This window comes from Grampus griseus (assembly GCF_964374135.1).
Source record: "Grampus griseus genome assembly, chromosome: 10".
In the NCBI taxonomy this organism is placed as follows: Eukaryota; Metazoa; Chordata; class Mammalia; order Artiodactyla; family Delphinidae; genus Grampus; species Grampus griseus.
In genome coordinates, this window is record NC_139004.1 from 20,407,076 (window position 1) to 20,420,610 (window position 13,535).

A 13,535-nucleotide genomic window follows, 5' to 3' on the forward strand; every position below is an offset into this window, starting at 1 on the left:
CCGCGGTGGGGCCTTGGGGACGGCACAGCGACGCTAAGGCGCCAGCAGCTGCCTCGCCAGCTGCCCCCGTGCCCGCCCCTCAGACTGCTGCTCAAAGGAAATCAGAGGGCAAAAGAGGCTGGCAAGAGTGTCAGAAGATACCGTAAAGGAGTCCTTATCAAAGTTCTCTAGGTGTTTCTTGCCGGCCGGTGCCTGCGCTTCGTTGTCAATACCATGGACAGCACCCGCGAACCGACTCAGGGGCGCGCGGACGCCGCTGGCTTCTGGCAGGTCTGGCAGCGCTTTGACTCAGAGGGTGAGTAAAACAAGCCACCTGTACAGCCTTGCTGAAAGGACCTAGAGCTTCCTCTTCCCCATACGTCTTTCCCTGCAGAAAGTTGTCTTCCAGCGCTGTTAATGCAATATACCTAACGCAGTATACCTAACAGACGTCTGATACTGGAGCTGCACTTCTCGGTACCTTGTGAACGTTCAGGGTGGGAGGAGGGACCTGAAATTACACCCCGGCCCCCACCCCTCAACGTGTGTGTGTGTGTGTGTGTGTGTGTGTGTCTGTAGTGATATACCGTATATATAATGACAAATATTTTATATATTAGAGGCTTGTGGGCTGACACTCGGGTACCTGAAGTCAGCCCTCTATGACATTTTTACTCAAATGCTCATTTTTACTCAATGACTTTGTTGTGTAACCCCCAGTCTCTCAAAGAGAGGGTGAATTTTATCAGCTTTCAAAAAGACACTACCCTCACTCCCCAAAAAACTATTTGAAAAGAACTACTTACATTTGCTTTGTCTTCATTAAAAAAGAAACATAAAGGAAATATCTAAAGTGTGCGTTTTAACCTTGCAAACTAAGATTCAATACTTACATCTCTTAAATTTTTCCAAGACTGCAAAATCCTTGGGTTAGAGTTTATTCTAAAACTCATGTTTATTTGTGGATTAAAATTCATGTATAAATAGCTTTCCTTTCCCCACTATTTGTACAAACCACAGCACAAAGCATTGACTCTCAAATGTGTATTTGCTATTCACATCCATGTCATCTAGAGGTAGATACCGGCACTTAATTAGAGTTACAATAGATAGTGTCCATGGGGATTTTATAAATTTGAGATTAAAAACAAATTTAGATGTTAAGTGTTAAATACTAAATGTCACACGTTATTCTGTGTAAGTGACTATTATTTATGGATACCTTCTTGCATTTAGAAAAAGGTTACATAGAAGAGAAGGAGCTGGATGCTTTCTTTTACCACATGTTGCCGAAATTTTGTACTGATGTAAGTACTTGTGCCACTAAGCATTAATTTATGTTCTCTTAGTGAATTCTAAAAAGCATCCAAGTCTTATGTTGATTTGTACCTATTAATCGCATCTGATCTCTTTTCTTCCTTGCATGTAATTTTTCTCCCTCTCCTAGCAGCACAGAGGGATTTAGGTAGGTTTTATGAGGTTCAGCTGTAGCATTTGACATGCTGGTCACTGACTTTTAGTGTGACATCTGTCATCCACTCAGAGATTTTAACTGTAGATTCAAACAACCCTGTTTTGAACGTCTCCTTGGTTATGTCTCTGCTAATGGATTTAAACCTAGAGATAAGGTAGCTCACTTTGCTCAGAAAGGTGGAAAAGATGTTAAGAGCTTTTGAGGCTCTAGGTGTTTAGTGCCTTTAATATTACTTGGATAGCAAACCACAAACAAACCATTCAAAAGCATTTTTCATTTTGTTAGAAAGGTTACAAATTTCTTAGGAAATGACAAACCAGAAAATAATAAACATTCCCAGAGCCCAAGTATAAATGTAAACCAATCCATCCAGTGTCCATATCCCTCCCTGACGGTAAATCTCGCCTTGAGAGATGCAGATTACCTTTTGATAAGCCCTGTACCAAAGCAGAGGAAAAATGCACACAGAGACGCACCAGCCTGGGGCTGGGATAACCTGGTAAAGACTCCATCAGGGGATACATGGTAAGAGGAGTAGCTCTGGAGACAATAGTGTTTAAAACGAATTGTGGCGACAGCTTATCCTCAGCCATAGTTGTTTACATGGAAGAATACTGGAGTGCATCACACTTTCACGTAGGAGCCCAGTGCGGAGAATAAGCAGCTTGGGGACGCTGTTTCTGGGGGAAGGGCAGTCAGCTCAGAGTAAGAGAGGCTGCCATCTGCCTCTAACAGCCACACACAGAACTCGTAGTCACCCTCTCTCGCCCGCAGCCCGTCTGCCTCTCGTTTTCTATCTCTCTTCTGATCTCTTTCTCTTATGTTTCTACCCATTTCTGTTTCTCATTCTGTTTCATGGCTCTCCTCTCCCATCATCTCTTTTTTTTCCCCATCATCCCTTGACTTTCTCTGTGACTTCTCTGTCTCTCTCTCTCAGCTCTGTTTCTCATGTCTCTCCATCTGTCTTTGTCCCTCTCCTGTCTCTGTTTCTCCTGCTTTCTATCTTCAGTCTGTTTTTCAAGCTCTCTCATTGTCACTCCTCTCTTTTCTTCTCTCTTTCCTATCTCTCTTTGCCCTTCATTTCTTTTATCAGTTTCTCTCCTCTCATTTTCTCTTTCCTTCCCTTATCTCTCTGTCTGTTTCTCTGCTTTGCTGCCACTTACTACTGTAAATGCAAAGGCTCGTGTCGTTCCAGAACCCATGGGTCTGACACCATTTTATCAAACATGACAGGAGTATTTGAGGAAAACAAAATGATGGAGGCAAAACCATTCGAAGTCTTGCAATAAACTGGACGGTCAGAAACTAAACCCCAGAGACTTGGAACTTCACACCTTTTCAGAAAGCTCCTTGCTTTAGTGATTTAAAGGAGGAGAAAAGTTGCTATCACTATTGAAACTGAAAGTGTCTAGTTTTCAGTCATGGGATGAGGGGTAGGGCTTCTCAAACACTGGGGTCTGCTCTAGACTGAGGACACTGCGAGCTGCCTTCTTCTGGGGCTTGGGCTGACTTCAAAGGCATCGTTCCCATTAGTGAGGGAGAAGGTGGATGCCATCTCCCGTAGCTTGCCTGATCTTGTCATCACCCCTCCCTCAGATCTGGCCCATGGCCTCACCTTCTCACACATGGACAGGCATGGTCCTCGGAGGAAAGGAAACAACAAATGACTCACCAGTCTGCTGTGCAACTGTGTTCAGTGCAGGCATTCCTGAGTCCAGAGGCGAAGGGGTTGGAAAGCTGCAGAGTCCTTAGGCCAGTGCCTAAGAATTAACTGTGTTTGTTAACGTGCAAAGCCCCAGGTCCCACCTCTTAGGTATTTCAGTACATTTGGGGGTCTGTCTGGGGTCTTGCATTTTAAAAGCACCCTGAGTCACACTGCATCTTCTTTCACTCTGTTCCCTCCAGGAACAGTGATTACCTGTCAGACAGGGGACTGTAATATAATTAGGCCAGTCCTGCTGAGTTGTGGCTGTAGCCCCAGGTACCTCTCCTCAGCACTTGGCAAAGGAGACAGGTTTTGGAGCCAGGGGATAAGCCGTTTAAACTGTTAATCAGAAATGCTGTCATCTGCCATTGTTTCCTTTCAAAATGCTGAGGCATTACCCCAGGGAACATAGTTACAGGGACCTTCACTGGGCGTTCCATGATACCGGGACAAGTATGATTAAGGAAACTGTTCCTAATTCTGGACTTTTTTTCCTGCTGAGAAATGAATAGGCCCTAAGTATGTCCTTAACAAGAGGACATGCCCCTCTCAGCGGAGGGATAATCACCACTTGTGACACCTACTTTTAATCAGTGATGCCCCACTGAGTACAGAAGCAGCAGCGGGGGGCCTCCATGACCAGGCAGCCCCTCACTCTGGTGTCTAAGTGTGACAAGCAGTTCATCAGAGGCCTGAATAGCTCTACTTTCCTCCCCTGATTAGCGAGTCACAGAGACCTTGGGGGAAGGAATTTGAAGATTTCTAACAGCAAGCTGCCTGCTAGTCAATCTTGGAGAGCAGCCGGCCTGCTTGTAATTACGTTCCTCACAGCCTCTGAGGGGACTGACCTAATAGAACCATCGGCTGCTCCTCCTGCTTCTGTTACTCACCCCCCTCGTATCTCCGCCTTTTGTCTTTTCAAATACTCAGAACTGGCCTCTGAACCAGGTCCAGATCTAGCCAGTCTGTTGCATAGCATTGCTTTCTGGGGCTGTGTATGCATTCTTCACGTACAGATTGTAGCACATCCTGGGCCTGTTTCAATGCTTCAGAGATGATAAATACTCTGCTGGGGCCTAGAGTCTCAGACAAGGCGAGCAGGGTTGGTGCTGCTGGGAAATTACAACAGAGGGAGCCCTAGACTCTTTTGCTTTAGGTCTAAGGGATAATCACGGACTTTGGAGTTAGAGGTCTGAGAGGACGGAAGTCAAGTTTCTGTGCCTTCAAACTAAAGGTCGAAGGCCAAGCTGAAATTCAAAGTGAAGACCCACTTTCTTGCGTGATTTCCATTGTGATTTTCCTGTATGATGCCCATACACACTCATACAAGCCACACAATCTACGGCGCCAAGACTACAGAGGCTAATTTCTCGGTACTTAGTGGAGTGTCAAATGAGGAAACCTGGTTGGCAGGGATAGTGTAGTAGTATTAGGGAGAATAAATTTAGTATAACTGATCTAGTCTGAAGTCTAGGAATACGGCACTGTTTGGGAGTATCTGTGCCTCTCAGCCCCTACGTCAAATTCATTCTCCATTGTTGATTATACCTGTCACCTTTCTTTGTAATAACCCTGCCGCCCACTGATGAAGAACAATTTAATGTGTGGAAAAGGTTGTACAAGGAAGGGATATGTGACGTCTTCAGTAGTTCAATGATTATTTCTTTGGTTTCCTCTTTAATTATTTTCCCCTAATTATTCTTTTCCTTGGTGAGACCAAGATTAAAAGAATAAACTCTAGCAAACTGGGGACCCAGAAGAGCTGGACTTTCCAATTAGAAAAGAATAAAAAAAACCTCTGAGTTCTTGGGAAGAAAGTTTATATGTTCATTACAATCTTTTGTCACAACCAAATATAGAATGATGTTCAAATTCATTCTATCAACAGTCTAGTCTCTAAGCTTCTCTTCCTTCATACTTTAGGAGCTCACTAGCTACAAGTCTTACCTAGTTAGGATTCTGATTAGTGGTTATTTGTTTAAGAAATCTCTCTCTCTCTCTCTCTCTCTCTCTCTCTCTCTCTCTCTCTCTCTGGTGTGCAACTTGGTGGGATCACTTTCAGTGGCTAAGTAACTTACTTTCCAGGTTAGACTAACATAATTATCAGACTATATACTCTGAATATTTGATATCCTAACTACATTTTTGGAATCTCAGTGGCTTTAATGTGGTTCTGTCTGGCCCACTATAGGATGCAGTCATGGAAGAAAATGTGCAGAAGATGAAACAACAATTTACGTCTGCCCACAATGTCTCTAAAGACGGTCGCATACAGATGAAAGAGGTACCTTTTATGACTGTCACTTTCTTGGGCTATAATTTTTTCTGAAGGATAATGAAAGTTTTACATTTGATTGGAAAATTAGAACCCTCTGCAAGGCAGCTGGGTTACATAACATTTCTGAAGTACTCACTTTTCCTTTTTCATCAGCTTAATAACGAAGAGTATATGATGCTTCCATCATTTTATTTAGGTCAATCAATATTTATACTTATTTTATAATTGGGGAATTGATATGCTGGAGGCTTTTCAGTTACTTGATCTAATATTTGTCTCCTTCCACAGTGTCCTGTTCAAATTCAACCTTGACATAAGGGAAAACGTACTGACAATAAATGAGTTTAAAGTTCAGTATCAGTTCCCAATGGAGATTGGAAAGATCAGTCCGTGAATGTCATTAAAAACAAAACAGAAAGCGCCGCCTCTACTTCAACTCAAGCCACACTTACTAAGTACCTACTAAAGCGAGGAACTGTGTTAGACATGCAGCGCCAGGCACAGTCTATCTTTAACCTGATAATTTTTCCTTCCAGTTACAAAAAGGTTTCCAGTTTAGAAAGGATTTCCACACATATTATGTTACTTTATCCCCACAGTAGCTATAGAAGATGAACATGGAACATTAGCTCTATTTTACTGATGAGGAAGCTAAGTTACTTTCCTAGCATCGTATGGCCAGTAAGTGGCACTGGATTAAGTTGTAACCCACTTATAGGTATGAATCTATACAGGTTTATTCTATAGAGTTATAAATCCATACATAAAAATGAGCTGCTATGAAAGTAAGATATTTATTTCATAGACAAAACTGCCTGCTAGACATATGACCTGAAACCTGAAGAGCTAGTCTCTCAGTGCTGTCATACTTAGTCATTATTGTTGGTGAAAATAGTAATTTTTCTTCAAAAAGTTATGATAACAAGGCAAGATTATGTCTTCTTATAAAAAATAGACATGTTCACACCAGGAGGCTGCCTTTTCAGAAAACTACTAAGCTAAACTCCAGATTTATGAGTGTAGCTACTTCCAAAGTTTTCACTAAAAGGCAAAAATTATTTATATAACCAATAATTGCATTATAATTGATGTGAATGTATCAGTGTATTGATTAATGGAAAAGTAATTGTACGCATCAAGGTAGAATAACCAAAGTATTCATAATTACATGTTCACAGTTACATTCTCTAGCCCATAGAACGGAGCATAGCGTATAGTGGCACTCAATAAATATTTGTTAACTTAATAATAAATGAATGAAACATGGTAAATAATGAAAAACTATGCCATTATCTTACCAATTACTGGTAGATCTTCCTGAAGCAATTGGGAACTTGGCAAAAACTTTGGCATCCGTGCCAACCATTCTGTCATGGAGTCCTGCCAATGAGCATAACTGAGGTTGTCTGTAGAGAAGCTGATGGTATAGGACTGCTTTGGTCCCCTGAAAACCTCATGAGTCTGTGAGTGTAAAGAGTAGCAAGGTCTCTCCTACTGTCTCCTGCTATACCACTGGCCATTTCTCTTACTCCAATTACAGGTACTTGTGACATAAAATCAGCTCACCTGCACACATTTGAGCTATTTTAGCACAAAACAAAACGGGAAAGGAGTTGCATCTAAGAGCCAAAGTGAAGCTTGGGGATGATCTGTGTCCAGGGCTCCTCTGTGCCACTCTGGTCAAACTGAAGACGGAGTGCGGTCTAGAGACTTAGGGCTGGTGAATTACATTTTAATTTGGTTTCTCAGCCTGTGTCACCCCATGCGAAAACACACTTAGTCCTGAAGAGCAGCTCGCAGCTCACCTTGTGTGGTGGGTAGGAAAAACACAAAGTCGACAGGTGAAGTATGAAACCTTGGCCAAGTGATTTCATCTCTCTGAGCCTCAAGTTCATCATCTTCATCCACAGAGCAGTTACCACGGACTAACTTTTTAATGGGTACCAGGGACTTTGCTAAACAGTTTATAAACAGTGCCTCACCTGACTTTTAGTCTTCACATAAGCACCAGGATATAAATATTATCTCCATTTTACAAATGAGGAAATTGAGGCACAGAGGTATCAATTAAATTGTCCAAGATCAAATAATAGGTGAATACGGAGAAGGAAGGATCCACACTAAAGCCAACCACGTACTGCTTTGTGCCGCCTCCCATTCGTATTAAAATGCCAATACTCATATTTACCTGAAGGATTGGTGTGAGAATTTAATGAGATGATAGATGAAAAGGACATTGCCAGTGCCTGCCATGTAGTAGGTATTCAATCTATGACAGCTGTTATTAACACGATGTGCCCTTGAGCTGACCTACATCCAACTAGAGAATATGAATGGGAGTGTGGGCTAATCATTCCTACAACCTAGCAGAAGCTTTTGCTCTGGACTTCCTCTGTAGCACTGAACAAGATGCTGGGAGAACTATGGTTATAGAAGAAATGGCCGTTGTTTATGGGGGACAATTCAGAAAGGAGACAGTATACACTGAAATACCATAGGTTTGGCAAAGAACCCAGCCAAACGTGCCTATGAGCTGAAACAAGTATTACCATCACATAGGGGAAGACATGTTACCTTTGTTCATGGGAGCAAGGGAAGTCAGTCAGTAGAACTGGTGCTCATATAGACGGCTGGATGGTTAAATTTACCACAAGTGAACCAACTTTGAAAGTATCATATAGATGCTAATAATATAAAAGAATATAAACCATAGCCAACTCAAGAATCAAGCCAAACAGCAATCATTCCTGATTGTGTGTACGGCACCGAAGTGATCTGTATACACAGCATCTCACCAGCACAGCACAGGGGTTAAAAGTGTGGGCTTAGCTGAGGTCCTGACTCCACCACTTACTAACTACATAATGATGGCAAGCTCCTTATCTCTGTGAAGCCCAGTTTCCTTAACTAATAAATAATAATAATGATGTGTTATGCACCCTATAGGTTGTTCGGATTAAATGAGTTAGCATATATAAGTATTTAGAACAATTCATGGCACATATAAAAATTACTGGGTGTTTTTATTTTCTACTATAATTACAGAGTTCTTAATATAAAATTGGAGCCTCTCAGAATAAGGTCTGGAACATTTTAAGCACTAACACATTTATTATTAAATAATAATAAAGATGATTATTATTATTTTGTATTGTAAGCTCATGGAAGACAGATACTCATAGTGTTTCACACCTAGAAGGGTGCAATACTTCTTGAAAGAATCAATGAATCCAAAATGACAATCAAGGGCGCGGAACTACGTGTTGGGCTCTCCATCCTGAGAGATCCAAGCCCTTCTGCCCTCTGATATGTTCCTTGATGCCTTTTACCCACGGAGCACCGGCCAGTGTCACCAGCTGCTATTTCCCCCTTTTCCTTTAGCTTGCCTGCATGTTCTTGTCTGAGGATGAAAACTTTCTTCTGCTCTTTCGCCGGGAAACCCCCTTGGACAGCAGTGTGGAGTTTATGCAGGTAAGCGTTTGGTTGTGTCTCTATGGAGGGTGAGGCCAGGATTCCAGTCACCTGCTGTGGCTGCCACCACTCCTGCCCAGTCCCCAAGGGAGAGCTGCCCACAGAGGACAAGACCATGCAAAGAAGCCCTTGTGTGGAGCCTGGACTTTGGCCCCAAGCCCCAATGTGCTCTCTCAGTGTGCTGACCCGGGCTGCCCCTGAGCTGACAAACTCCTTAGCCTGGGCTAGAGGAAGGCTTAGACGAGGGGCCCGGCAGGTACCTGAGGCATGTAATGGGAGGGTAGGGAGGGGGCCGTGGAGCCTGGAGAGCACATGCCCATCAAGAGCCCAGAGTCCTGTGAGCTCCAGCCAACTGCTGCCTTCTGAGAATGCAGCCTAGGCATCTAGACTCTATGGAAAACTACTTTTTTTTTTTTTTTTTGCGGTACGCAGGCCTCTCACTGCTGTGGCCTCTCCCGCTGTGGAGCACAGGCTCCGGACACGCAGGCTCAGTGGCCATGGCTCACGGGCCCAGCCGCTCCGCGGCATGTGGGATCTTCCCGGACCGGGGCACGAACCCGTGTCCCCTGCATCGGCAGGCGGACTCTCAACCACTGCGCCACCAGGGAAGCCCGAAACTACTTATTTTTAACTGTTGGCGACTAATTCTAGTTTTGAAGGCACAGTATGGTCAAAATACAACTGATTAGAGGGCTGATCCAGCCAGCAGGCATCTCTTTGCAATCACTGCGCCAGAATAAAACCAAAAGGCAGAATCGATGGCTCGTCTTATCTCCTCTTTCAGCCTCTAGGTGTTACTGTCTGTGGGTGAAAAAAGACCAGGGAAGGCAGAGCAGGGTGTCTTCAAGGCCAGAGCGGCAGATTCAAGACAGCTCCTGCACCCAGGGCCCCATTCCTGAAAGACTTACCAGGTCCCCACTTACGAGATAATAACTTGGCACCCTTGTGCACTACTTTATTTATCTTCGGGCCAAGTGGAAGTTATGAGAAATGGAGCAAGCACTTGCATAGACAATTCACAGAAGAAATATGAATAGACAATTGATATATAACAGTAACCAAAGAAATGCAAATTAGAAACAACTAACTCTTCCAAAGTGGTAAAGACTTTAAGAGGATCAACAAAAAGACACAGCACTGGCAAGCAAGCACTGAGACTTGCTCTTGCTATCCTGGTAGGCACGCGCACTGGGATAATTTTATGGAAAGCGATTTTGCAAAAATGTAATCAGGATTCTTTAAAATTTCATAATCCAGAGTTAATTAAAAAAAATCTTTACCCTTTGACTCAATAATTCTACTTCTCCAAGCATCTATGTTAAGGATATAATCAGAGATGCAGACAAGTTTTCTACACAATGATGTACATTAAATATTTCTGTTACTTAGTATAGTTAAAACTGAAAATAACATAAATGCTTAACAATGAAAGAAAAATTATGATACATTCATACAATTCATTCATTCCACAAATACTTATGTGCCCCTGCAGTATGCCAGCAACTGTTCTACGCCCTGGAGATTCATGAGAGAAAAACCCCATGTGGAACTTTATGCATCACTGAAAATCAAGTTTTCAAAGACTATCTAATGACAAGAAGGAAGTGCACTATGGTGTTAAGAAACAAAATTGTATATGCGTTATGATCTTAACTTTGCTTAAAGAATTATTTACCCTAACACCCATGTAAATAAGACAACGGGTAAATACACACTAGATAAATATTGGGTTTTTTAGGGGTAAGATTTTGGATAATATTTATGTTCCCTGTACTTCTGTATTTTCCAATTGTGTAGAATCATTCTATTATTTACAGATTATTTTAAATGACATTTTCAAAATAATTTTAATTGTGTTTAAGAATGCTCACAGAAAATTTTGAATGAAAATAATAGACTACCCAAGTGCGTAGGCCATATGACTTCCCCTTCATTTTGTCACATATATAACAGAAACACAATGAAAAGGAAACACATAGAAATGACAAGTGACTATCTTGGGGTAGGAATTTCAGAAGATTGTAGTGTTTTATATTTCAGTAATTTCGTACAATAAATATGACTTGCTTTTATAATCAGCAGAAAGTATTAAAATGTTATGCCTGTGTAGGCTTGAATAATCTTGAGAAATGGGAAAAAGAAAAGTTCCATATGCCATTTCCATCTTTTTTTTTAAAAAAAAAAACTTTCTCCATTTTTCCTCCCTCCCTTCTAGTTTGTCAATTTCTTCTGTCAAGAAGTGCTCTCTCTTTCTCTACCCAATTAAAAAAAATATTTTGGATTCTTGAATTCTTTTTTTAAAATTAAATTTGTTATAACCTATGTACTCTCCTATATTTAAGAAATCCTACCTTAATGTCTTTATATTCCCCCTGAACTACAGGACCTTAAGACACTTTAACTATCAGCTCACTTGCCATTATTGTCCAGAATATTAGTTCTATCTTGTTTTCTTTAACCCCACAAATTTTATGCTAACAAAATGTTTCCATTTGCCCACATGTTTCCCATTGTGTTTGTACATCATTCCTTCTTCATCTTAGATTTTCCTCCTTTGTGTTCCTCCTTCCTGGAGTATACCCTTTACCAAGAGTCTGTTGGTAATAAACTCTGTTTTTGTTTGCCTGGAAACCTTTTTGCTTTCATTCTTTAAAGACAGGCATATATAGTAGTCACATAAAGATCTTTGGCCCACCAATAGCTCAGTTGCAGTAAAACTGTAAGATAAGTTAGATGGAAAATGTTTGGAGAACAGCATAAAAAAGCAGGTTAAAATGTTTTTGTTTTTTGAAATTCTCATTCTTAGTTCTGGTATAGTCACACCATTAAAGTTAGGATATAAATCACATTTAACCAGGTGATTTTCTAAGCCTGGTTAGGTTCAGGCAGAAACGTTGGTGACAGGGACTGAAAGGGGCAATGTTTCTGAACACTTCTCACTAAGTATCAGCATCTCCTACTACCCCTGCAAGATATTCAGGCAGGACCCTAGTTGTGATCTAGAATTAAGGTCCCTGCAGTTGATGACTCAGGAAACCCATTCCACATCAATGAAACATTTGTCAATTAAAAAAATACTTAATGCTACTTTTTCATTCTGTATAGGAGTTAGGAAACTTGTTAACTTGTGAGGCTTGGATATGGAAAAATCAGAGGTGGTCAAAATCACACCATTTACTAAAGAAAGCAGTTCAATGTTTCCTGAAAAATATTCAGCTGTTCTGTCTTCCAGCTTAAGTAACTGTATTTCAGCTGGCTGAATGCTGTTTTTTTGTGGGGTTTTTTGGCCACACTGCACAGCATGTGGGATCTTAGTTCCCCGAGCAGATATCGAACCCGAGCCACCTGCATTGGAAGCACAGAGTCTTAACCACTGGACTGCCAGGGAAATCCCATGAATGCTGTTCTTAAACCAATGAAAGGGTTGGCTTGCTACTGGGAATTATCAGAGGTGTTTTATTCCCTTTACCTGGAGCCAAGACCACAAAGGCAAGATTCCTTAGGGGCCCTTTCTGCCGTGCAATTTATTTTGGGGAAGTTCACCTTTGCATGAAGGTTATTGCTGTTCGGGGTTTTAGTCTTATGTAGGTGCCTCAGTGTGACTTCTCACCTTGGGTGGCCCCAGGATTTGTCTCCTGTCTACCTTGTGTGCAGTTTCCTGATAAAGCTACAGGCTAAGTTATCAGAGATCAGTAGATGTACCTAGGATAGACTTTGGTTTCTGTTTTGTGTTTTCCTATCATGTCAGACCTCTCAGATGTCCCCTCACTTTCTTGCCAGCTGAGCAATGTATGTAAAGAGTTGTTTTTTAGAGTACTCTGCATTTTTAGGAATTTAGTACAAAGAAGATTGCTTGGTTTGCCATATTGCCTCCCACTGAAGGCCATCCCTTGATATCTTTCCATTTTGAACTTTCCATAGCTCCCTTTCAGTGAGTGCACTGTGGCCCTCCTAAGTGGCTCTAAGCGAATGCAGTGAGTCATTTCTAGTGAGTTCTGTCCAAACAATAGCTGTCACCAAAGAAAGTCTAAAATTCTCCATGCAAAGTCTTAGTTGCACCCAGTTAAGTACTATTATCAGATGCTGAACCATAGCAGACAGCAGCATAAGTTGACCCCAAATTATCTGAGGGTAAATGGATTAATGGCTTTTGTGTATTTCAGATTTGGCGCAAATATGATGCTGACAGCAGTGGCTTTATATCAGCCGCTGAGCTTTGTGTAAGTGTTGCCAGGAGCTGTGTCTGGGTGAAGGGTGGGTTTGCTCATCGCTGGGAATTTGATATATATGTATCATGAGACTGATTTCTGTGTTTCCAAGAAACATGGATATGAATTTGTTACTTAAAAAAACTGATTCATGTTTAAAAGGTTTAGAAACTGTATGTTGGATTTATTGCTTGCTAAATGCATTTCAGTTCCTTCCTAAAACAAACGGATCACAATTCTTAAAATACAGCCTCTTGAGATTTTTAGATTTTTATTTGCTCACTAGATAAAATGCAGCTCTTTGCTTGATGTCACAGAACTTCCTCCGAGACCTCTTCCGCCACCACAAAAAGGCCATTTCTGAGGCTAAGCTGGAAGAATATACTGGCACCATGGTGAGTAACCGAGCAATGCGATCTC

General features: G+C 41.6%; 1 protein-coding gene across 1 annotated transcript in view; it reads left to right on the top strand.

Moving 5' to 3' along the window:
- Nucleotides 1-213: 213 nt before the first annotated feature.
- Nucleotides 214-13,535, top strand: part of SCGN (secretagogin, EF-hand calcium binding protein) — a gene marked incomplete at both ends in the record, with an annotated part of 37,225 nt that continues 23,903 nt past the window's right edge. Inside the window, 6 exons of the mRNA XM_082664687.1 lie at nt 214-295; nt 1,216-1,286; nt 5,350-5,442; nt 8,818-8,907; nt 13,071-13,127; nt 13,433-13,510. Coding sequence (XP_082520813.1) covers nt 214-295; nt 1,216-1,286; nt 5,350-5,442; nt 8,818-8,907; nt 13,071-13,127; nt 13,433-13,510 — 471 coding nt within the window. The remainder of the gene's footprint in view (nt 296-1,215; nt 1,287-5,349; nt 5,443-8,817; nt 8,908-13,070; nt 13,128-13,432; nt 13,511-13,535) is intronic.